General features: G+C 35.7%; 1 protein-coding gene across 1 annotated transcript in view; it reads right to left on the bottom strand.

Annotated features, from left to right (window-relative positions):
* Positions 1–8,704: 8,704 nt before the first annotated feature.
* The window catches only part of Hdac2 (histone deacetylase 2), a 32,483-nt gene continuing 13,773 nt past the window's right edge, over positions 8,705–27,414 (bottom strand). Inside the window, exons 6-14 of the mRNA XM_027928126.2 lie at positions 26,706–26,847; positions 24,106–24,198; positions 23,914–24,022; positions 13,926–14,066; positions 13,592–13,700; positions 12,852–12,982; positions 11,883–12,038; positions 9,619–9,676; positions 8,705–9,089 (exon numbers count right to left, since the gene is read on the bottom strand). Of these exons, the coding sequence (XP_027783927.1) occupies positions 9,059–9,089; positions 9,619–9,676; positions 11,883–12,038; positions 12,852–12,982; positions 13,592–13,700; positions 13,926–14,066; positions 23,914–24,022; positions 24,106–24,198; positions 26,706–26,847 (970 nt within the window). The 3' untranslated portion in view covers positions 8,705–9,058. The remainder of the gene's footprint in view (positions 9,090–9,618; positions 9,677–11,882; positions 12,039–12,851; positions 12,983–13,591; positions 13,701–13,925; positions 14,067–23,913; positions 24,023–24,105; positions 24,199–26,705; positions 26,848–27,414) is intronic.

Genomic DNA, 27,414 nt, shown 5'->3' with positions numbered 1-27,414 from the left:
AAAAAGCAGTCATGTAATTCATTTGGAAAAATAAGAGACTCAGAATAGTCAAAGCAATCCACAGAAAGAAAAGTGAAGCAGGAGGCATCATAATACCAGATCTTAAATTATAGTACAGGTTACAGTAACAAAAATGGCAATGGTATTGGTACCAAAACAGACATGAAGACCAATGGTATAGAATAGAAGTCACAGAGACAAATCCACATAAATACAGTTATCTCATAATAGACAAAGGCATCATAAACATACATTGGAGAAACCATAGCTGCTTCAACAAATGGTGCTGGGAAAACTGGAACTCCATATGAAGCAAAATGAAATTAAACTCCTATCTCTCACCTTGAATAAAATCCATCTCAAAGTGGATCAAGGACCTAGGTATTAGACCAGAGAACCTGCACCTAATATAAGAAAAAGTAGGCCCAACTTCCCATCATGTCAGCTTAGGAACCAAATTCTTCAAAAAGAGCCCAAGTAGTAAAATCAAAACTCAATAAATGGGATGGAATCAAACTAAAAATCTTCTTCACAGCAAAGGAAACAATCAATAATGTGAACAGACAGCCTATAGAATGGGAGAAAATTTTTTCCACCTGACCTCAGATGGAGCATTAATCTCCAGGACGTAATAAACTGAGATTTCATCTCACTCCAGTCAGAATGGCAATAATCCAGAAAACAAATAACAATAAATGTTGATGAGGATGTGGGAAAAAAGGTACACTCATACTTTGATGGTGGTGCTACACATTGATGCAATCATTCTGGAAAGCAGTATGGACACTGCTCAGAAAACTTGGAATGGAGCCATTTGATTCAGTTATCCTACTCCTTAGTATATCCCCAAAGGACTTAAAATCAGCATACTATATTGACACAGCCACATCAATGTTTATAGCAGCTCAATTCACAATAGCAAAGCTATGGAACCAACCTAGGTGCCCTTCAACAGATGAGTGGATAAAGAAAATGTGGTATATATACAATGGAATTACTCAGCCATAAATAAAAATAAAATTATGGCATTTGCCAGTACCAGGATGGAACTGGAAACTATAATGCTAACTGAAATAAGCCAGTCCTCAAAGAAGAAAGGCCGAATGTTCTGACATGTGGATGCTAACATACAATAAGGAGGAAAGGCAGGGAAGAATAGAAGTTCATTGGATTAGACAAAGGGAAATAAAGGGAAGAGGGGTGATGGGAATACTAGACATTAGAAGGAATTGAACACAACTTTCCCATGTTCACACATGAATACATGACCAGTGTAACTCCACATCATGTAAAACCACAAAAATGGGAAGTTTTACTCCATGTAATGTATATAAAAATACACTCTATTGTCAAGTATTATAAGAATTAAAAAATTAAAAAACCCTAACAATAACTAATAATAAACAAAACAAATCAATATAATACACACTACTAATAAAGCAAAGGTAGAAATTATCAGTGAAGCCATTTGATCCTGAAGTTTTTGATTACTAGTATGTATATATGTATTTAGCAGTACTGAGGACTGAACTGAGGGACATTCTACTACTGAGCTACATTCCCAGTCCTTTTTTGAGACAGGGTCTCACTAAGTTGCCCAGATTGGCCTTGAATTTAGAATCTTTCTGCCCCAGCCTCCCAAGTAGCTGGGATTAAAGGCACACATCAACACACCTGGGTTTGATTACTAAGTCTCTTTATTTACAGGTCTATTGGAATTTTCAATTTCTTTTTGAATCAGTTTTGGTAATTTGTTACTAGGAATTATTCCATTTTACCTATGTTCTCAAATTGCTGATTTATAATTCTTTGTATTCTCTATAATCTTTATTTCAATAATAATATTTTATTTATATCTAAGAGTTTCTTAATTCTTTTGGCCCTTTGAAAGGCTGTCTTGAATTTGTTGTAATAAATGAACCAACAAATCTAAGAAGCTCAACAAATTCCCCAAATGAAGAAAACAATGAGATCCACACTGCGACTCAAAGGGGTTTCAAACACCAGCATTAAGTTTCATTTTCTCAGTGTGTCAAAGAGAAAGCAAACCTCTTTTATTGGGGCATAAAGGGTGCCTATCAAGCAAGCTTCTTCGGGTAAGGTAGGGTGAATCTGCTCTTCTTAAAGTCATCAAGATTGGAGCTGAAAATGTTGCCATTTTCAGTTCCAATCTGCACTGTAGCTTTCAGAGCTACTTCCCATATCCCATTCCTTTCTGGAGTTCTGGCATGGGAAATGACTGCTTTCTGTTGCAATTTGTCTATTAACTTTTCAAAATGATAATTTTCCTTTTCTGCAGTGGTCTCCATTTCAATTCTGCTTCTGGATTAAAAACAAATTCCTTCATGTATTTTTGTCTATCTGAAGTTTATACTATTCCCATCACTTATAGGTGAGGTAACTAAAGCTTAGGAAACATGTTCAAGGTCACAGGATAGGAAGTGATGGAGCCCAGTTATAACCTATACATAGCCTTATAAACATAGTACAGTTTACTCTAATGTCATCTGACTGCAAGTGTTCTAAAGCAAGTACAATTCTGCTATGACTAATAATTTTATTAAACTGTTCATGTTCAAAGAGCAATATGGTTTCTGTCTCCTGACTAGATTCCAATGCAGGGAAACTCTCATCCCTGATTTTCATGGTATTTTTTCAATAGCAAAGTGCAACATAATGAAATAATTTAAAATTAAATATTCTATGGGCCCAGTTTAGATATCAGAAAAAAGCTGACATTGAAAAAGAATTTCTAGGCTGGATACAGTGGTGCATGTCTGTAATACCAGTGGCTCAGGAGGTGGAAGAAGGAGGATCTCGAGTTCAAAGCCAGCCTCAGCAATTTAGCAAGGAGCGGAGCAACTCAGTGAGACCCTGTCTCTAATAAAATACAAAATAGGACTGGGGATGTGGTTCAGTGGTTGAGTTCAATCTCTGGTACAAAAAAAAAAAAAAAAAAATCTAATAAGTATACCATATTTAACAACCAAGAAATATTATTACATATTTATTATGCATAAAGATACGAAGGCATACTTTTGATTAGACTTTAGTGTTCTTGCAGCACAGGAAAGGCAAAAGCATTTAATATCTGATGCTAACTTTGATTAACTGTAGTGACTATCTGGATTGACAAGGACTTTAAGGCGAGAAAGGGCTGATAAACTTGTGATGTCTGGCACAAGTAAAAGAGGTGTGGTAGGAAACAGTGTTACTCATCAGTGGTCACCTAAAGCTATGATTTGAACATATCTTCCAGGTTCATAGTTTGAAAACAATCCCCAGTGCAACAATATTGGGAGGCTGGGATGAAGTAAGAGGAGATTGGGCCATAAGAGCTTGACCCAATTGTTGTTATTGTGAGAATAAGTTAGTTATCATGTGTGAGCTTTTTATAAAAGTTAGTATGGCCCTCTCTTATGTGCTCACTTGCCCTTCTGTTAGGGATGATGAAGCACTAAAGCCCTCACTAGATGTTGTCACCTTGATATTGGACCTCCCAAACCCCTGGACCATGAGCCAAATGTATATTCCCAATCTATGGTATCATTATAGCAACACAGAATGGACCAAGACACCTAAGCAGCTTCCCAGGCAAACTGAAGGACAGAACTGACTCCCTCAAAGTAAAGGTATATAAAGCAAAGGCTGGTGTGACACCCATTTTCTACTTTTCAATGGACAGTTCTCTACATGTTATGGCTACAAGTAATGATGGTGTTTCGAGGTCAGGTCAGAAGCACAAACAAGTTTAAGATGTTATCATCATGTAACTATTAGGGCTTACGAGTGCATATATGGGAAATCAGATATATTGCCCTCCACAGCGCCAAACAGCCAGAAAGAAAAGACTTGTTTTTCTGCCTAATTTTGAAGAAGGATGGTAGAAGAGTAATTAAATTTGGAATACTTTATCATTTAAAGATATATTGTTCAAACAAAATAGATTTCAAAAGGGTATTCGGCATCACAAGGGAATAGCACAGAAACTATACTGAAAACTATTACATGTGAACACTATACTATGCTTGAAAATAATTATTTTCTTCTTTAAAATCACCAAAAATTTTATCTTTACATTTGGTTAATGAAGCTGATGTCAGTTAGTTTGGACTTTGGATTGTAAAGGATTTTTTTTTTTCTTCCCGGAAAATACTGTATGGCCATTTTAGGTAAAAAAAATTTAGAGCAGATACCTTGCATCTGGCTTGCCCAAATTTTCTTATTCAGATGATGAGTAAAAAGGACATACCTAGATTCTAGAGAAATTAGAAATCTAGTCTTAGAGAAGTTCTGGTGAAGTGTAGGTTCCCATCCCCACATTTGGAGGGCTGTTATTTACCACTGGAGCTTGAAGGGTACCCTCACCTAGAATCTAGTCAAAGGAGACACAGTATCAAACTCTGCTAACCTAAGAAAGAAACAAAGAAGAAAGGGCTAAAGGAGAATTCCTTGTCTCTCAAATCATTAGTTTATTGTTTTCCATAAATATGATGACCTTTGGTTGGTGTTTGTCAGCTAGAAGCAGTTTTGATATGCTCTTTCACCTTACTACCTATCTGTACTTACCTTTTTATTGAAAAGTTTTCTATTTCTATTCGTATGTGCTACATGACTGGAAGTGAACCTTGAAATGTTGATTTCTGAAGAAACAAAGAAGATGATCTGTTAGATGATGTAAGAGAGAAGCTGAACATTTCTTAATTGTCAGTAAAGTAACAAATTCACAACCCTAAAAGAGGAAAGTTTCGATTTATTGTTTTGTTCCACTGACTGCATAGGTGTAGTTGAAAATTTTTAGCTATTCAGACATCTATTAATTTTATTTTAGAAATTCTTTATGTGAATTTTGTCAATGTTTAGAGTAAAACATTCTTAAATTATCAAATAAGAGCAAATAACAAAATCTAATCAAAGAGTTTCTTCTCATTATTTATCAAAAAGGAATTACTAGTAACCCAAATCACAACTCTATAGTGTTCAAAGATTAAAATGAATAGGTACTAAGTTCAGTAACAGAAGTTGTAGAACAATAATTCAATGATCCCAATGTTACCTTCACTATTATTACATTTTTTAGAAAGAAATCTCAATTCTTCTTGCTCATTGTTCCTATTAACTGATTCCACTTCCACTTCTAACCAAAAAATAAAAATTAAAGTAAAATAACACACACACACACACACACACACACACATTATTCTGGCTCTGGCTCTAATATTTAGTCGCATTCTACTTTTGACTAGAAAAGCCACTAGTGTAACCAGTTACTATCAGATACATTCTATTATTTGGTCTAAAGTGCAAGAATTGATGTTAAAATTTTCCTCCTTATAGAAAAACCTAAATCAGTACATTGTAGTTTAATTCAAATAGATTCTAATCCAATATTGCACTCAAGAGAACCTATTAATACATGTTACTCTGTTAAATGGACAATTACAGGAGAAGATGTCAAATAACAATGGAAAAAAATTAAAAAATGGAGAATCTGCCATCTTGTGGTGTGGTTAGAAAATGCAACAACTGCTGAACGGCTTTTAACATGTAGCCTTCCTGAGCACTGTTTCCATATAATGCTATTAACTCATGAATAATCAATAACAAAATGAAATATTTTAAGATTGGGATGTCCCTTCCTGCACTATTTTGGCCCCGTCTATCCACCTTTACCTTGTAACACCAGCAGCTAACACTTACTAAGCATTAGTATGCAGAAACTCAGTACTTACAACAAACCTGAGGTAGGGACTATGATCTCTTCCTCATTTAAATTACGAAGTGACTGAGGCACAGAAACTGAGTAATTTGAAGATTATGATGAAGAAAAAGGATTTTAAGATATTGAAAGTTACTACTTGTGATAGTACACAAATCAAAATTCTCATTTTAAGCTCAAAAACCCTGTTCTCATTTATATCACGACATGAATGAGGGATGCTATGAATACCAGCTATCAGAGAAATTTTGAAATTTCTGTACTGAAGCCATAGAAACTGGAAGATCAAATTAATGACTTTGACAAAAAGAATTTGAAAAAGCACCTACTAACAGAATGCAGCTTTGGTAGAAATGCAAAGATTAATTATTATATATAACTACTGAATAGTGTCTTTGCTGATGCCCTGGAAAAATAAGAAACATTAAGAACAAACTAGCAACACACCTTCATTAACTGAAAATGAGTTGAGTTGGAGTCTTGATTTTAAAATGCAATGTTTAAAACTGTGATAGTTGATAGCTACTTTACTCCAGCTCCATGATTCTTCCAGAGGATCCCTGTTTCATCCTTGGTAAGCCTATGCAAGTCTTTCACCTTGGAAGAAACAAAACTAAGAGTCATTGTCTAGCAACTCTGAATTGCAAGAATTGCCCTTATTTTGTGAGATAATTGGAGAGATCATCTAAAAGAAACTGTAAGAATATACATCTCTGGTTTTTTGACCAGCAATCATTTGGTTATATTTTTTAATTAAAAATTACTGTAAAGGTATGTTATCCAAATGGCTTAGCATTCAACTTCCTATGAAAGCAGCCAATGCTACTCAGTTTCATTATTTTTCCTAGACAGTATTTGTATAATCAAGTAATTTTGTGTATTTTTTACACAGAAGTTACTATCACATGTCCCACCCCTTTCTTTTTAACTTAATATGTATCGTGACAATCTTTTCATTATCTTATAAGCATTAACTGGTCCCCTATGAAACATTTAGGTTATTTTCACCTTAAAGCTGCACAATGAATAATGAAAGCCTTTTTTTTTGCACATTATATGCTAAATTTCTTGAAGTGGAATTATGAATCAGATTATTTGAAATAAAGAATGTCAAATTAAGCTTGAGATTCTATGAATTCACACACCTTCTTCATGTAAGTTCCCTCAAACTCTTGCCATTTTTAAAAAAACTTGTAAACAAGGTTTTAAAAGCTAAGTGCAAGAAAAAAAGTATCCCCATAGTTCTTAGTTTGCATTTCCTAAACAAAGTTAAAGATCTTTTCATATTAGAAATTATATTTCTTTCCCAACTTTCATCTTTCAAACATTAAAATTTTTTTCTCTATATAATAATCTTTAGCTTTTTGAATCGAAATGAGATGCAATTTTGCCATCTACCACCCCCCCCCCCTTTTGTCATTTTTTTTTCCTATTTGGCTACATTATCCCCACACCACTCATGGAATAATCTCTTTACTAAATCTTTTCACACTGTATTAATTTCTAAAAATGTTTTAGAGTATTTATCTTGACTTCCTACTATGCATTTTATGCTGAAACAGTTTCTTTATATACTTGTAGACATTTAATCATTGCTATTGTAATAGTCTCTTTTTCAAAAAATGATATTTATTATTTGTTATGGTGTCTGTGTATTAATGTTTTATTAAATAACCTGGCTGAAATTTTTTGGGAAACTTTTCTTGAGACAATAGTTCTATATCATGCTCCTACTTTCCTTTGTCATTAATGTCATAAGGTCTATAGATTCCTAACAAATATGTAGTGAAGGGGTAAAAACATGGATAACAATATTCATTAACTTCAAAATAATGGCCACTTCTGAAGAGTGGGAAAGAAATTATAAATGATAAAGCAAAGACAGGGCTCAGTCTCTGTATATTAAAGATGTTTTCAAATTCTGCAAACATGGCCAAATTAAAACAGTTGTTTCATTATAAGTCTAGGTGCTTTTATGAATGTCTGAAATAGTTAATGGCTGGCAGAAAAGCATTTCTGACTGTACTATCTTCTAGCATCTGTAATTTTTATCTCAAAGGTTACCTACACCTGGCAAAAAGATTCTACAAGTTTTGGCAAGTTTCTAAAAATGTTTTTATTCTGTGAACATCTTGGTAGTAGAAATGACCACGTTTGTCTGCTTCCTAGCACTGTCATGTAAACTGTAGGTATTTTTCCTTTATGGTCAGTTGCAGCAATTCCCCAAATCTTAAAGTGAGTATACTATAGTTACTAATGAGAAATCATTTATTTCCTTGATTTGGAAACTTGAGTGTTAGAATAAAATCTTGATGTCATATAAATGCAGTACACACAAAACAAAACCCTAAACAACAATGATAAACAGGTTTTGTTGAAATAGTGGTTCTGGTTTATCTACTTGGTAAACAGTAAAGGGAGATGACCCACAACACAATAAATTAAAACTCACTATATATAGCTCAACATTAAGTTTACTGTTTCCTTTTTTGATTATAGATAGTCTTTCATTTCAATTCATAATTTCTATTTCCAATTTTTGGGACTCTGAAATAGCTCAAAGATAATTCCTATATCTTAATTATACAGCTTGTATTATGAATTTCAAAGACAAATTCTAACAAGATGTCAATCTTCACTGATACTAAGCTATAAAGAACAAAGTGGTAGCATTAGCATTTCTATTATAGCTAGAAAAACTTATATTAAACACCTATCTTTTTTTTTTTTTCCCTACTGGGACTGAATCCAGGGGTGCTTTACCACTGTGCTACATCTCTAATCCTTTTATTTTTTATTTTGAGATAGGGGCTTGCTATGTTTCCAAGCTGGCTTTGAAGTTGCCATCGTCCTGCTTCAGCCTCCCAAGAAACTGGGACTTATAGTCACACCACTGTTCCAGGCAGTAAATAGCTATCTTGAAAGCTGCAATCATCTTTCACCACTAAAACAAACTTTCATTTTTAATAAAAAGACAAAAGGCAATCCAAGTACAATTTTTTAATAAAGATAATTACAAAAGATGGAAAAAATCAGCTCAGAAAGGCCAATTACTTCTTTAATAGATCAGTTTTTGACATAATAACTCACATCAATTTTAAATACTATCACATAAAGCATGGTGGAGAAAAGAAATTTTGCTTCATAATTAGAAAAACTCACAATAAAACTTGCCAAGAAAAACAAAAACAAAACAAAAAGCCATTTTGAAAATAAATACAGTCCATGCCAAAGTAGTATAAAATGAAGCCAGAAGTCTTCAAAGAGAAAACATTTTTTTTTGTCCCAGTATTTTCTCACTTTTTAAATGGTTTCCTAAAACTGGGAGGACTCTCAAATTCAAGGGTTGCTGAGTTGTTCCGATTTGGCTCTGTTGAAAGAGGTAACATGAAATATACTGATCAGATCCTGTAGGTTCATGTCAACAAACACATCAGCTGATTAAGCCTAAAGAGTAATTAATGCCTTAGTCTGTACAATCTATTCAAAGTTATTCTTCATTTATAGCACAAAATTATGTTACCAATAACACATGCTTTCTGACAAAAATCCTTGATTATGCTTTTACTTATAAATTGTTATTTGAGCCCAATGTTTAAGTTCATCTATTTCACACATACATACATACACACACACACAACTGTGCAAAAATTTGAGAACCAAGAAAACCACTAGTGCATATATTAAGGTTTACAGCATGTAAAAATCATTTACTTCAGATAAATTACACGCAAACACTGACTTTAGAAATTTATGTACAAGAATAAATTCAGATTATTTCACTCAATTTGATAATGTTCTTATATTCTAGTCCAGTACTTCGTAAGTATACATATGCCCTCAAATGTTTTTTATTTTTATGATATAATAAAAACTACTAGATAGGGAATATTATTTACCCTTTGGTATCTGTTTTTTCACCACTATTGTCCTTGGATTTATCTTCTTCCTTAACATCTAAAAGCAAAGATGAGAAAAAGATTAAAACCTATTGAAGTATATAAAATATATATTTTGTTTTAAAATATACTTTAAAAATATATTTTTGTTTTAGTTGTACATGTTCACAATACTTTCATTTTGTTTATTTTTATGTGGTGCTGAGGTTTGAACCCAGTGCCTCACATGTGCTAGGTGAACACTCTGCCACTGAGCCACAACCCCAGCCATAAAATATGCTTTTAAAATATAAAAAACTCATTTGCAATCTTGATATTAAAGAACTCAGTAATTAAATAAGCTTTGTGTTTGATACACTACATGACGGAGGTTTAAGCTGTCAATGCAATACTGGGTCTTTCCCTTTTTGAACTTTTTGTTCTATGGGATCACAGTATTATAGGTGGGGTAGATACTGTGAAAAAGTTCAGCATACAGACATGAATACAGCATTATGGAAGGTAAGAAAGGGTTACCAAATGAGATTTAAGAGGTGTCCTGAAGAATGAAGATTTTGCATGGACAAGAAAGGAGAAGTATCTTCAATAGAGAAAAACTTCAAGGACTTTGAGGCAAGAAGGAACTGTTAAGATGGAAGAAGAAACTAAAGACCAATATGGCAGGAATACTGTGAGAACAGGGGAAAAGTTAGATAGAAACAGAGTCAATCTCATTATTCCGACCTCTAGTTTTTAACCCTCATTAAATCAATACTGGAAGTTCACAATTTTAACATAGTATCAGTAGTAACCCTATAAACTTCAGATTATGAAAACAAATTATCCCAAATGTGCTGAAAATTTTCTTTAAATATGTAAACAAACCCAAGTTGTGATGAAATGACCTCATAAGGACATAGAAAAATATCCTCAGGTATCCCATAACTTTTAATACAAATATATGTGTTGACAAAATGGATTTTCATAACATTTGTTCTGCTTTTATCTATGTAAACTATAATTCAAAAGTAATAAAAAGGGATGAAGAAGAAAAGGAATGACCTTATATTCTAGGGTTAGATCTATAAATCTTTTTTTTTATCTTTTACTTTTTTTTTAACACACATAATCGGGTTCAATGTGTTATGCATACACACATACAGATGCACTGATCAATTCCAACCTCCTTTTATCCACCTTCCCCAACTCTTCCTAAACTCATTAAATATACATAAGTTTGAAAAATTTTCTGTTAGTCTTTCTTTTTTCTATTTGTTGAAGGGTTTTTAACAATTTATAAAGCCCTAAGAGAAGTCTATCAACAAACAACCTGGTTTTAAAAAAGGCATCAAAATCAGCAATAAAAGTACTAAGGAGCTGAATATTATCAGATTAATCCACCACTGGGCCAGTAAGATATTTAATGTTATTTTCATTTTTAGTTAAAATAGCCATAAAAAACACAAGCACCCTAGTACATTTATTTGGAAGAAAAGTTACAAAAAAGATAAAAGATTTAAAAATGATAAACAAACACTTAAAAATAAAAAAGGAAAAAGATAACATACTAACAATGAAAGAAAACAACTAGCTGGGTGTGGTGGTGTACAACTGTAATCCCAGTGGCTCTGGAGGCTGAGGTACTAAGAGACTCAGTTGACACCCTGTCTCTAAATAAAATACAAATATTCTGGAAATGCAGGTAAAAGATAGTAAGAGCTTCTTGTTTACAAAATTCAACTACCTGACAGCATTCTGAAATATATTAAAGCATCAGAAAGCAGTATCTCTTCCCAGTTCAGTTCACAAATCCTTTTCTATATTTCCTTAGTTTTTGTTTTCTTCAATTTTTGAACAAAGTCTATTACATGACCATTTTCAAAATGACGAAACTAGTCTGAAGATAATGAAACTTTTTGTTTGACTTCCATTAAATTAGGTAGGTAAAAATTACCTCAGGATTTCAGCTGTTTATACACCACAAATGGAATTACAACCATTTTGTCTTCTTACTCAATTTATATAGATCATAGTACAATGTTCACTATTTTCAACCTATGTCATTAAGAGAAGGAAATAAGGTCTCCTGTATTATAAAAGCGAATGTAAATAGAAACATTTGAAAAGCTTTAATCAAAAGATATTTAAGAGTTAAACACAGTTTAAATGGGGAAAAAACATTATCTACCTTTCACATCCATCTGATACTTGTGTAGTTGTGATTTCAGGTTCTCATAAAAATGCTCAATCTTAAAAACATACATTTACCAAAAAGTAAACCTGACCTGCTTTTTTGTCCTCTGTTTCCTTCTTGTCTTCTTCAATTCTAGCTTTCTTTGCTCCTTTCTTATGATCAGCCACATTTCTACGCCCTCCTTCCCCTTCATCCTCAGAATCTGAGAATTCTTCATCACAAGCTATTCGCTTGTCTGATGCTCGAACTGACATATAAAAAAGATTTTAATATATTCTGGCAAAAAAAATTCACAATCATTATACCCATACAGATGCACAAAACAGTCACCACATTTAGAAGTATAAAAAATGCTTAAAAATTTTAAGTTTTGAATGGTTTGCTTAATACTAAAAAGTTAGCTTTGATCTATATAGATATAGTTCAAAGAGACATGAGAAACTTTTCAGGATGTCATTTTTTTTTTTTTAAAGGCAAAACTTTGGAGAAACTGTTTTTTAAATAGGACAATGTCTTTACCTAAAAAGCAGCCCTCTTATTTCAGAGCTGAGAAATAGATAAAAATAAAATATTCTAATAATAACAAAAATGTTAGATTGTGTATACCGTTAGGCACACCCTTATGCTATAAACCTAACAATCCATCCTATTATATGTAATGAGAAGCTATAAAATCAAACAGAAGGTACTTCATGTTATCTAACTCATCCTACTTTGAACAAATGGGGTGTTTTCGATTATTCTCAAATTAAATAAGTGGCTCACTTTTGAAACTTATACTTTTCTTTGGTGACTGGGCTTTAACCCATAGTCCTGAATATGCTAAGCAAGTACTCTATCAGTGAGCTATATAACCCCAACCACAGGAAACCTTGCAATTATATACATATAGTACTATTAAAAAAAAAAAAAAACTACTGACATCCAAACCAGGCTTTGATATATTAAAGAGCTAAATCTATATAAGATTAAAAATGGAGAAAATGTCAATAATATGTGTTCATGAAACAAGCCCTTTAGTGCTATTTTGGTATCATAAAAACCTTTAACATTATCTTACTAGAAATTCTCTTGTCTGGATCTTCTCCATCTTCGTCTCCACTGTCTTCATGAACAGCATCTTCTGGAATAGCTTGCATCTGGACACCAGGTGCATGAGGTAACATGCGCAAATTTTCAAATAAACGCTGTCTAAATTATACACATTGTTATTAGACAAAATTCATGTCCTTTGAAGTTCCTCTTGCATGCAAATAAAAATATAAGCAAAAATACTCATGTTTTATCTAGCTTAACCAGTTAACTAAAATAATACCAACATTAAGCATCAATACTTTGCATGTATTTAATCTGCACAACTTACCAGTCAGATACTGTTTTATCCCCCATTTCCGTGATGAGGCAACATAAACATAAAGTCAAATGAACCTATCTAATGTCATATGGCTAGTCTTTGGTAAAGAGGAACCAATACCTGTGTACTACTATGTCTCTTGAACACTATATGGAGATAAAGATTTGAGAAAACGTGTCTGATAATAATATAAATCAAACTTAAGAGTGCCACCTGCAATGTTAAAATGTTTTTCAATTAAAAAATGATGAAAATATTTTTATCTATGAAGCTCATACCTTTCCATCAAATTAAGAAATTAAATCAGTAATCCTGATGTTTCAAACCCTTTTCAAGATAACAAAGGAAATTTCTAATGTATAAATTAGAATAAATCCACTCTAATTATTCTTCCAAAGCTTTTGTCAAGATGAAATTGTTAGCAAAATGATTCAAAGATTTCTTACTTTATCTTTTCCATATATTCTGGAGTATTCTGGTTTGTCATGTTTGAAGGACTAATATGCAGTTTGAAGTCGGGTCCAAAATATTCAAAGTAATCATTATATGGCAGTTCTATTAAAAACAATGAAATAAAGTTACATAATTAAAAGTTCAGTTTCCTTACAAAAATCATATGTAGAATATAGATACAGGTAAGGAAATATTTCCACAGAAAATGTTCAAAAGTGAACGTAAAGTAAATGCTATCTAATTTATATAATTTTGGAATATAATCATTCATTCATCTATTTGTACTGACAGTCCATACAATACATATCCTGCAATGTGAATACTTACCATTGGGAATCTCACAATCAAGGGCAACTGCGGTCTCATATGTCCAGCATCGGGCAACGTTGCGGATTGTGTATCCTCCTCCCCCAAGCATCAGTAATGGTAAGTTAAAAGTTTTTACAACTTCTACACATTTAGCATGACCTAAGACAAAAAAGATTTGGGTAATAACAAAATCCATCTACTCTAACAGTTTGAAAAATGAACCTTACAACAGTAGTAAATGCAAACAAAATTTTGCTTAACCAAAATGAGTTGAATTTAAATACTTTAAAGAATAAAAATTTGAGAAATTTCTAGTCTAAAACTCCTTGCTAATCACTTTCCTTACACATAATAATAAATGAGAGTATCTTTAGTAAATGTCTGTGATAGAAAAGTCAAATATGTACTGGGCAGTCTGGCACATGTCTGTATGGCCAAGTGACTTGGGAAGCTGAGGCAGGAGGACTACAAGTTCAAGGCCAGCTTGGGCAACTCAATCAGATCCTGTTTAAAATAAAAAGGGCTGGGTATATGACTCAGAGGTAGCATACTCCTGGGTTTCATCCCTAGTATAGGGGGTGGGGGGAGGAGACAAGATTTTTAAAACACAAATGTAAACTTGTGGTTATATGGGGGAGGGGGAAATCAGGCTATAATAAAACATTATATACAATCCAAATTGACTTTTTGTTTTGGGTACCAGGGACTGAACTCAGGGGCACTCGGCCACCAAGCCACATCCCCAGCCCTATTTTGTATTTCATTTAGAGACAGGGTCTCAAATGAGTTTGCTTGGTGCCTTGCCTTTGCTGAGGCTGACTTTGCACTTGTGACTCTCCTGCCTCAGCCTCCTAAGCCACTGGGATTACAGACATATGTGTGCCACCACCCCAGGCTTGAATTGACTTTTGTTTCCACTTTCCCCTATATGTATAGAATATTTGGAAGGTTATAACACAAAGTTTAATCAAAGTTTTTTTTAGATAGTGGAAATTTGCATAATTTTCTTAAATAATGAGATTATAAACCTAACATAAAAACTAAATATTTCCTCTGAACAAATATCATGCATGGTTCAATAATTTACAAGTTAAAAGTAACTTCTTTAGGCACATAATCATAAAGTAAGGAAAAAAGTTCCTCAATTATAAAAGAAATCCATGCATTTTGAAGAATATTTGGGAAAATAAGGTACAAAGAAAAATACTAACTACCTACAACCTCATCATCCAAAGACATTTATTTATAAAGTTTAGTTGCTGTTCTCTTCAGGTAATTGTAAAACGACTATTTTTACACCAAGAGTATAAATGAAGGCAGAAGGGAGATGAACAAAAGGAAACAACTTTAGGAGACCTGAGAAATCCAAATAGATTCTGGCAGTAGAGAAATTTACAATCATATTTAAAACCTGCAATTACAAATATTCTTATAAGCTTTATACAAATGAAAATGCTATCAGTTGAAATACAATGTACATTTATTATTTTAAGAGTAACATGCAGAAGAGGACCAGCGGCCTGCTGAGAGGCAGAGCTGCCCCCTCCCCGTGCACCGGCAAGGTAGAGGGAACTGTGATCACGCACAGAGCAGGCCCAGTGGCCTGCCGAGGGGCAGAGCCGCCCCCCACCCCCCGCGCCTGCCAGGTAGGTGGAACGGTGACCACCAACAGAAAAGGCCCAGTGGCCCGCGGCGGGACAGAGCTTCCAATCACTCCTGCAAGGTAGGCGGGCCTGCGACCCACCGGCAAAAGAGGAGCAGCGGCCTGCTGAGAGGCTTAGCCGCCCACTCCCCCTGCGCCGGCAAAGTAGAGGGAACTGTGACCACCCACAGAGCAGGCCCAGCGGCCTGCTGAGGGGCAGAGCCGCCCCCCACCCCCCGCGCCTGCCAGGTAGGGGAACTGTGACCACCAACAGAAAAGGCCCAGTGGCCCGAAGCGGGACAGAGCTTCCAATCACTCCTGCAAGGTAGGCGGGCCTGCGACCCACCGGCAGAAGAGGAGCAGCGGCCTGCTGAGAGGCTGAGCCGCCCCCTCCTCCTGCGCCGGCAAAGTAGAGGGAACCGTGACCACGCACAGAGCAGGCCCAGCGGCCTGCTGAGGGGCAGAGCCTCCCCACACCCCCCGCGCCTGCCAGGTAGGGGAACTGTGACCACCGACAGAAAAGGCCCAGTGGCCCGCGGCGGGACAGAGCTTCCAATCACTCCTGCAAGGTAGGCGGGCCTGCGACCCACCGGCAGAAGAGGAGCAGCGGCCTGCTGAGAGGCTGAGCCGCCCCCTCCTCCTGCGCCGGCAAAGTAGAGGGAACCGTGACCACGCACAGAGCAGGCCCAGCGGCCTGCTGAGGGGCAGAGCCGCCCCACACCCCCCGCGCCTGCCAGGTAGGGGAACTGTGACCACCGACAGAAAAGGCCCAGTGGCCCGCGGCGGGACAGAGCTTCCAATCACTCCTGCAAGGTAGGCGGGCCTGCGACCCACCGGCAGAAGAGGAGCAGCGGCCTGCTGAGAGGCAGAGCCGCCCCCTCACCCTGCACCGGCAAGGTAGAGGGAACTGTGACCACGCACAGAGCAGGCCCAGCGGCCTGCTGAGGGGCAGAGCCGCCCCCCATCCCCCGCGCCAGCCAGGTAGGTGGAAAGGTGACCACCGACAGAAAAGGCCCAGTGGCCCGCGGCGGGACAGAGCTTCCAATCACTCCTGCAAGGTAGGCGGGCCTGCGACCCACCGGCAGAAGTGGAGCAGCGGCCTGCTGAGAGGCTGAGCCGCCCCCTCCCCCTGCGCCGGCAAAGTAGAGGGAACTGTGACCACGCACAGAGCAGGCCCAGCGGCCTGCTGAGGGGCAGAGCCTCCCCACACCCCCCGCGCCTGCAAGGTAGACGGAACTGTGACCACCATCAGAACAGGCCAGACCTGCAACCGAGAGAAAGAACAGGCCCAGTGGCCTGAGGAAGGGTAGAGCCGCCCCCCCCCCCCCGCGCCTGCAAGGTAGGCAGACCTGCTGCCTGCGCCTGCAAAGTAGGCAGAACTGCGACCACCGACAGAACAAGCCTAGCGGCCCGCAGAGGGACAGAGCCGCCGCCTGCGCCTGCAAGGTCGGCGGACCTGCTACCGACCGGCAGAGCAGGCCCAGCGGCCTCCCGGCGTGGTAGGCACATTGCCCCAATTGTAGGAGGGGCAGAGCCGCCGCCCGCGCCTGCGAGGGAGACTTTGCAACTATACAAGACCAATATAAATATATAGGGGGAAAATTCAATAGCACAACAGTTTCACCAAGTAGAAAGGAATGCAAACAGTATGAAGAGACAAGGAAAGAAAGGACCACAAGCAATGCAGGTCAACTCAACGTTAGAAGAGGTAATAGCTGCAGCAGATGGAATGTCAGATAAAGAATTCAGGATATACATGCTTCAGATGATCTGGAGTCTCAAGGAAGACATCAGACAGCAAAATCAGACAATGAAAGATCACTTCAACAATGAGTTACATAAACAAATCCAAGAAGCAAAAGATCAACTATACAGGGAAATAGAGGTTATAAAAAACAAACAGAAATCCTAGAAATGCAGGAAGCAATAAGCCAACTTAAAAACTCAATGGAGAATACTACCAGCAGAGTAGAACACTTAGAAGACAGAACATCAGACAATGAAGATAAAGTATTTCAACTTGAAAAGAACATAGACAGCTCAGCAAGACTGTTAAGAAACCATGAGCAGAACATCCAAGAAATATGGGATAACATCAAGAGACCAAATTTAAGAGTCATTGGGATACAGGAAGGGACAGAGTTTCAAACCAAAGGAATGAGCAATCAATTCAATGAAATAATACGAGAAAACTTCCCAGACTTGAAGAATGAGACAGAACCCCAAATCCTAGAAGCCTACAGGACGCCGAATGTGCAAAATCATAAGAGACCCACACCTAGACACATTATAATGAAGATGCCCAACATACAGAATAAGGAGAGAATTTTAAAAGCTACAAGAGAAAGGAAGCAGATCACATTTAGGGGTAAGCCAATCAGGATAACAGCTGATCTTTCAACACAGACTCTGAAAGCTAGAAGATCCTGGAATAACATATTTCAAACACTGAAAGAAAATGGGTTCCAACCAAGAATTGTGTATCCAGCGAAATTAAGCTTCAGGATGGAAGATGAAATTAAAACCTTCCACGATAAACAAAAGTTAAAAGAATTTGCAGCTAGAAAACCATCTCTTCTAAACATCCTTGGCAAAACATTACAGGAAGAGGAAATGGAAAATAACAATGAAAACCAACAGTGTGAGATAGGACACTAAAGGGGGGAAAATAATCAAAGAGGAAAACAAACCATGTTTAGTAACATAAATAAAAAAATATGGCTGGAACAACAACCCATATCTCAATAATAACCCTAAATGTTAATGGCTTAAACTCACCAATCAAGAGACACAGGCTAGTAGAATGGATCACAAAACAAGACCCAACAATATGCTGCCTACAGGAGACGCATTTGATAGGAAAAGACATACATAGGCTGAAGGTGAAAGGTTGGGAAAAATCATATCACTCATATGGACTTCGGAAACAAGCAGGAGTATCCATACTCATATCAAAGAAAACAGATTTCAAGCCAAAGTTAATCAAAAGGGATAAAGAGGGACACTACATACTGCTCAAGGGAACCATACACCAACAAGACATAACAATCATAAATATATATGCCCCAAACAATGGTGCAGCTATGTTCATCAAACAAACTCTTCTCAAGTTCAAGAGTCTAATAGACCACCATACAATAATCATGGGAGACTTCAACACACCTCTATCACCACTGGACAGATCTTCCAAACAAAAGTTGAATAAGGAAACTATAGAACTCAATAACACAATTAATAACCTAGACTTAATTGACATATATAGAATATACCACCCAACATCAAGCAGTTACACTTTTTTCTCAGCAGCACATGGATCCTTCTCAAAAATAGATCATATATTATGTCACAGGGAAACTCTTAGACAATATAAAGGAGTAGAGATAATACCATGCATCCTATCTGATCATAATGGAATGGAACTGAAAATCAACGATAAAAGAAGGAAGGAAAAAGAATACATCACTTGGAGAATGAACAATAGGTTACTGAATGATCAATGGGTTATAGAAGACATCAAGGAGGAAATTAAAAAATTCTTAGAGATTAATGAAAACACAGACACAACATATCGGAATCTATGGGACACATTGAAAGCAGTTCTAAGAGGAAAATTCATTGCTTGGAGTTCATTCCTTAAAAAAAGAAAAAACCAACAAATAAATGATCTCATACTTCATCTCAAAATCCTAGAAAAAGAAGAGCAAAACAACAGCAAAAGAAGTAGAAGGCAAGAAATAATTAAAATCAGAGCTGAAATTAATGAAATCGAAACAAAAGAAACAATTGAAAAAATTGACAAAACTAAAAGTTGGTTCTTTGAAAAAATAAACAAAATCGACAGACCCTTAGCCATGCTAGCGAAGAGAAGAAGAGAGAGAACTCAAATCACTAACATACGGGATGAAAGAGGCAATATCACAACAGACACTTCAGAAATACAGAAGATAATCAAAAATTATTTTGAATCCTTATACTCCAATAAATTAGAAGATAGTGAAGGCATAGATAAATTTCTTAAGTCATATGATCTGCCCAGATTGAGTCAGGAGGATACAGACAACCTAAACAGACCAATATCAATTGAGGAAATAGAAGAAACCATCAAAAGACTACCAACTAAGAAAAGCCCAGGACCGGATGGGTATACAGCAGAGTTTTACAAAACCTTTAAAGAGGAACTAATACCAATACTTTTCAAGCTACTTCGGGAAATAGAAAAAGAGGGAGAACTTCCAAATTCATTCTACGAGGCCAACATCACCCTGATACCTAAACCAGACAAAGACACTTCAAAGAAAGAAAACTACAGACCAATATCTCTAATGAACCTAGATGCAAAAATCCTCAATAAAATTCTGGCGAATCGGATACAAAAACATATCAAAAAAATTGTGCACCATGATCAAGTAGGATTCATCCCTGGGATGCAAGGCTGGTTCAATATACGGAAATCAATAAATGTTATTCACCACATCAATAGACTTAAAAATAAGAACCATATTATCATCTCGATAGATGCGGAAAAAGCATTCAACAAAGTACAGCATCCCTTTATGTTCAAAACTCTAGAAAAACTAGGGATAACAGGAACATACCTCAATATTGTAAAAGCAATCTATGCTAAGCCTCAGGCTAGCATCATTCTGAATGGAGAAAAATTGAAGGCATTCCCTCTAAAATCTGGAACAAGACAGGGATGCCCTCTCTCACCACTTCTGTTCAACATAGTTCTCGAAACACTGGCCAGAGCAATTAGACAGACGAAAGAAATTAAAGGCATCAAAATAGGAAAAGAAGAACTTAAATTATCACTATTTGCAAATGACATGATTCTATATCTAGCAGACCCAAAAGGGTCTACAAAGAAACTATTAGAGCTAATAAATGAATTCAGCAAAGTGGCAGGATATAAAATCAACACGCATAAATCAAAGGCATTCCTGTATATCAGCGACAAATCCTCTGAAATGGAAATGAGGACAACCACTCCATTCACAATATCTTCAAAAAAAATAAAATACTTGGGAATCAACCTAACAAAAGAGGTGAAAGACTTATACAATGAAAACTACAGAACCCTAAAGAGAGAAATAGAAGAAGATCTTAGAAGATGGAAAAATATACCCTGTTCATGGATAGGCAGAACTAACATCATCAAAATGGCGATATTACCAAAAGTTCTCTATAGGTTTAATGCAATGCCAATCAAAATCCCAACGGCATTTCTTGTAGAAATAGAGAAAGCAATCATGAAATTCATATGGAAAAATAAAAGACCCAGAATAGCAAAAACAATGCTAAGCAGGAAGTGTGAATCAGGTGGTATAGCGATACCAGACTTCAAACTATACTACAGAGCAATAGTAACAAAAACAGCATGGTACTGGTACCAAAACAGGCGGGTGGACCAATGGTACAGAATAGAGGACACAGAAACCAATCCACAAAACTACAACTACCTTATATTTGATAAAGGGGCTAAAAGCATGCAATGGAGGAAGGATAGCATCTTCAACAAATGGTGCTGGGAAAACTGGAAATCCATATGCAACAAAATGAAACTGAATCCCTTTCTCTCGCCATGCACAAAAGTTAATTCAAAATGGATCAAGGAGCTTGATATCAAATCAGAGACACGCCGTCTGATAGAAGAAAAAGTTGGCTACGATCTACATACTGTGGGGTCGGGCTCCAAATTCCTCAATAGGACACCCATAGCACAAAAGTTAATAACTAGAATCAACAAATGGGACTTACTCAAACTAAAAAGTTTTTTCTCAGCAAAAGATACAATAAGAGAGGTAAATAGAGAGCCTACATCCTGGGAACAAATCTTTACTCCTCACACTTCAGATAGAGCCCTAATATCCAGAGTATACAAAGAACTCAAAAAATTAGACAATAAGAGAACAAACAACCCAATCAACAAATGGGCCAAGGACCTGAACAGACACTTCTCAGAGGAGGACATACAATCAATCAACAAGTACATGAAAAAATGCTCACCATCTCTAGCAGTCAGAGAAATGCAAATCAAAACCACCCTAAGATACCATCTCACTCCAGTTAGATTGGCAGCCATTATGAAGTCAAACAACAACAAGTGCTGGCGAGGATGTGGGGAAAAGGGTACACTTGTACATTGCTGGTGGGACTGCAGATTGGTGCAGCCAATTTGGAAAGCAGTATGGAGATTTCGTGGAAAGCTGGGAATGGAGCCACCATTTGACCCAGCTATTCCCCTTCTTGGTCTATTCCCTAAAGACCTAAAAAGAGCATGCTACAGGGACACTGCTACATCGATGTTCATAGCAGCACAATTCACAATAGCTAGACTGTGGAACCAACCTAGATGCCCTTCAATGGATGAATGGATAAAAAAAATGTGGCATTTATACACAATGGAGTATTACTCTGCATTAAAAAATGACAAAATCATAGAATTTACAGGGAAATGGATGGCATTAGAGCAGATTATGCTAAGTGAAGCTAGCCAATCCCTAAAAAACAAATGCCAAATGTCTTCTTTGATATAAGGATAGTAACTAAGAACAGAGTAGGGTCGAAGAGCATGAGAAGAAGATTAACATTAAACAGGGATGAGAGGTGGGAGGGAAAGGGAGAGAGAAGGGAAAATGCATGGAAATGGAAGGAGACCCTCAGAGTTATACAAAAGTACATACAAGAGGAAGTGAGGGGAAGGGGAAAAATAATACAAGGGGGACAAACGAATGTCAGTAGAGGGGGCAGAGTGAGAAGAGGGGAGGGGAGGGGAGGGGAGGGGAGGGGAGGGGAGGGGAGGGGAGGGGGGATAGTAGAGGATAGGAAAGGCAGCAGAATACAACAGACACTAGTATGGCAATATGTAAATTAATGGATGTGCAACTGATGTGATTCTGCAATCTGTATATGGGGTAAAAATGGGAGCTCATAACCCACTTGAATCAAATTGTGAAATATGATATATCAAGAACTATGTAATGTTTTGAACAGCCAACAATAAAAAATTAAAAAAAAATAAAAATAAAAAAAAAATAAAATGGCGGAGGAAAAAAAAAAAAAAGAGTAACATGCTATGCTTTATTATCAAAGCATTATTTTAAAAACTTTCTGAAAGTCAATCCAAATTTTAAAAGTATGTATGTTAAAGGGTCTGAAGGCATAGGTCAGTGCTTCTCTGGCATGTGTAAGGCCCTAAGTTATTTGGTCCACAGTACCAAAAAAACATATCATTCACTTTAGGAAGCACATATCCATTTTGAGGCAACAGATGGTTATTAACACTTTAAATTCAACAATATGAAATTGCTGTTATTAAACCATTGTTGACCTACCAAGTACAGTAGCAAGCATAACATCAGGTAAAGTAGTTTTTAATATCTATATTTGATGATTCAGTAAAATTTAGGCCAGCAATCATTCTGGAAAAGTTCTATTTGAGAACTCTTCATCACTTATGACAGAATTCAAAGCAGAATATCAACTTGCTACCTTAAACATTCCCATGGGAGAGAAAACTCCAAAATCTCATATGATCTGCATGACAAATCATTTGAGTCACATACATTTTAAGAGTCTATTAAATGGACACTAGACATTCATTCCATAATGGTTATTTTGGTCTGGCCTAGATTTAATCATGTTGATTTCAACATTTGATCAAAATTTAATTTGGTGTAACATTCCTCCTTTCCCACACACCTTTTCTCAGGAAGCCAGAAGACAAAGCAATCAGGATCTGTATAGGATACTCAGTCCAAATAGGAAGGTAAAAGTGATAGAATACTTGATGCATCTGAACATATGAAGATATTTAGACATTGGTTGCCTAATAATGAGTAAAGAGACAACTAAAAAAAACTTAGCAAAACTGAGCTATGAAGGAAATAAAAATCAGATATGGCGAAAAGATGTTGCTGCTGTAACTACTGATTATCACAACCAATATTCTAGTATGTAAAAGGGAGATAAGGGAAGAATTCATGTATGATGGGAACAAAGAAGTGAAGAGAGTTAAATCCTCTTTTTTCATAATGGTAAATCAATATAAAAGGCTAAAATTAAAAATCTAATTAAGTAAGTTATCTGGAAGAAGGTGAAACCAAAATATAATCATCAAAAACACTGGAAATAACTGCTTCAGTTGGAATGGCAGCAAGCCTTATGAAACTATTCATGCATAAATGATAAAATAAAAAACACTTAATTGAAACAAGGTTAATTGAAGTCATATACACACCCCAGATAAGAAGCACCCATTTTGGTGTTAAAATGTCAGGTGAAAAGTAAAATGGGAACTTCTATGGCGAAATTCTTGGGAAGGAGAAATTTTTTGAGGGGAATACACTTATCTAAATTTCTTACCTTTGACTGTTAGATTGAAGCAACCAAGCCTATCACCAGACAATGAGTCTGCACCACACTGTAATACCACAGCACTTGGCTGATACATCTCCATCACTTTTGAGATAATCTATATATAGAATAAACAAATATTAACACATCTCTAATAATACTTAAAATTCCATTTCAATTTTGAAAATAATTAATACTTACAGGCTTAAATATCTGCCCATATGACTCATCATCTATACCATCTCTCATTGGAAAATTGACAGCATAGTATTTGCCTTTTCCAGCACCAATATCCTAAGACACATAAATAGATCTTAGAGACTATTTCATAATAAAAAGCTTGACACATTTGTTTATAATATTTGTAAGATTAAAAGACCAAGTAAAAAACCTCAATTTTGAATTCATATTACAAGTTGAGATAGGAACGATGTAAATTGAGAAAATAAGGAATAAAAATGTGCATGCCCCAATATTTACAGATTACTCATAAATTTTATGTTAAAGAACCCTTTCAATTAATCTGTAATAAAAGAAATTTTTAGTTAAAGGCACTATTAAGTTACATTACTAATATTAACCTAAGAACTTCATCATAAACAGAATAAATATGATGAGGAAGCAAAATTTAAATGCATGGAAAATACACACTCTGAGGACAACTGTCTATTAAGGCAGAATCCTGTTTATGATTAACACCTAGTATAAATTTACTTATGATGAAAGAAAGGCCCAGACTTTCTTGAAATTTTCATAGAAGTACACTAAAATATCACATCTGTTCTTTAGACATGAAATAAATTTTATTTTTACTTGTGTTAGTACTGCTCCAAACATTAATACCTCCTCAAACATTATACCTTCTCCTCAGGAAGAGCTGGTCTCTAGCTATACACATATGTATCTGTGTATGTATGTGTGTATGTACACATTTAGAAAAGATGGCATATCAGAGACATTTCTACAAAAGAGTGTTTTAATTGCAACACCAAAACACCATTGGGGATAATTAATTATTATGCATTTTAATCATATCTCAAGACGTATGAATTTGAGGCCAGGTGTTTAGCCCAGTAGCAGAGTGCTTGTATAACACATGCAGGGACCTGATTTGATCCCCAGCACTACACACAAAAGTATGAATCCTTAGGATTACTAACATGTACACAAGTTCTTCCCCAATTTCTCATAGAATGATCTTAGCTCAAATTCATTTTAACAAAAGCACAGATTACATATCCCTAAACTCCTTCTGAGTTTAAACAATATATTTACTTTGACCCAAAGATTTCAGAATAAAGTTGGTTAGCACATCTCACCCTAACTAAAAGGCTGGCAACTCAAAAGAGCTGCTACCCTCACTGAACCAAGCTTTGTCTCTAGCCTTTCTTATTCTATAATTGTTATCTTATCACACCTCTATTTCTTTCTTCCATCTAGATTTTTCTCATTAAAGCAAGAAGAATTTTAACAATGAGGGAAGCTCATAGGCAGAGAAGGGAAATGTTTATTAAACTAATACCCAAAGATACACATGATATTTCATAGATAGTCCGCAACTACACATAAAAGATTACACTGCAAAAACACTGTCTTATTCTTTCAACTTAAAGCATAAAGGGTTTTTGCTTGACAACCACCAGGATCCAATGGTTGCAGACAACCATGTTCTACTGGTTTAGGGTTGTAGTTCTCAAACGTTGAGGAGAATTACCCAAGAGTTTCTAGGGACCACAAATGTGTACTTCTAATAGATTCCCAGATATTGCTTGTTTAAACCCATTATTTCCTATTGCCCTAAATATGAACACCTATAAAAACCTAAATTGAGTAATTTTATAGGTGTCCCATATGATGGGACATTATGGGTTTAAGGACCATTCTTTGAGATAAAATCAAGTAGTAAAGAAAGAAGCTGAAGGAACTAAAGTAACAAGGAGCTAAAATTATAGATCTGAAAATTTAAAAGTCAAATAATTTAAACTCAAACTAAATATCTGAACTCCTGTTCATTTTTAAGTTAGAAAAGATTTTATGGTAACATCCTATATCTCCTACCCAACAAGTTTACTGAAATAGTGCCATCTTGTGGCCAAATAAAGAAAAAGCACACATGTAAAAAATAAGGCTAAATTTTGGTTGCTAAAATGAATGACAAATGGGGCAATGGGGGACACGGACCTTACACAAAATAGTTCAGAGTTACGTTCAATACCATGCTAAGCAAATCTCCCACATAATCCATACTGAATTGAAAACAGCCATTAAATTTATGAATAAACATCAACATGCAAGTTGTATGGTTCAAGAAAACCTCTAATAAAGCTAAAAAAAAAAAAAAAGAAGTTTGTAGAAATGGAATTTGATAGTGATTTTCACATTTATTAGATGCAGGAGTACCAGACGAAAAAAGCATAATAGAAATAAATGTACTTAATGTAATAAACAAGGAGTACTAAGGTACTATAAAAGCTTTTACAGTCAATAGAAATGTAGACCACAGGATAACTTTGAAGATTCAAACTAAGCAACAAGAAAAGTGCTTTGTGCCCATACTTTGTGAATGCTCAAAAATAATTATTCAATCATAGATGAGGGCAAAGAAAAAGGTTGTCTTAAACTCTCACTAAATCTTTGCTTATAGCCAAAAAAAGTGAATTCTAGCAGACATTACAACATATAAAGTGATTTAATTCTACATATAAGCTTCATATTAATGACTCAGGAAAAACATTAGTTCAAGTATAAGATTACTAACCTCCTAGGTTACTCATATTTATTCAGACAGAATTTGGTCTTACCCTCAAGTCTCCTGTGCCAGGAAAGTATTCCCCATACTTATGGAATGAAACAGTCATTACACGATCTGTTGTATAAAAAGCTTCTTCAACACCATCACCATGATGTATATCTATATCAATGTATAAGACTCTCTGATGATACCTGAAAACAAGGCCATATTTAAGTTGTTGTTGTTATTATTATTATTATTATTATGGTTCTAAGGTGAAAAGAATTACCAGAAACTCAGGAAACTATAATTTTAGCTCTTGTATTCCAGAATGTTTAACCCTTTTCTTACTTTTCCTCCAGCCTAGAAGATCATTCAAAGATCTAAAGTTAGTCTGAACCTTATACCTTTAAATCTCCCATTTGTGCCCAATTTAAGTGAAAAAGTATTTTTACTTGAGAAACTTGTCCTATTTTACATGCTTTAAAAATAGCACATATTTCTATATATTAATATTTATAAAACAGCACATATTCTATATATTCTATATTAAAGACTACACCATACAAGATTGTTACTTCAATTAAAATACCTCTCTATAGTAAATCTTCAGCATTATAAATAAATAGGTCAACAAACTGTGCGTATAAGACAAATCTGGGCAACTGGTTTTTAATAGCTTTGAGCTAAGAATAGTAAATGTTTTACATTTTTAAATTGTTAAAAAACAGAAGTTGAAACAAAAATATTTTTGACATGTGAAAACTAAGACATTCTTT

This window comes from Marmota flaviventris, chromosome 6, assembly GCF_047511675.1.
Source record: "Marmota flaviventris isolate mMarFla1 chromosome 6, mMarFla1.hap1, whole genome shotgun sequence".
Lineage (NCBI taxonomy): Eukaryota > Metazoa > Chordata > Mammalia > Rodentia > Sciuridae > Marmota > Marmota flaviventris.
The sequence above is the reverse complement of the archived record's forward strand: the minus strand, read 5'-3'. Positions and strand labels throughout refer to the sequence as shown.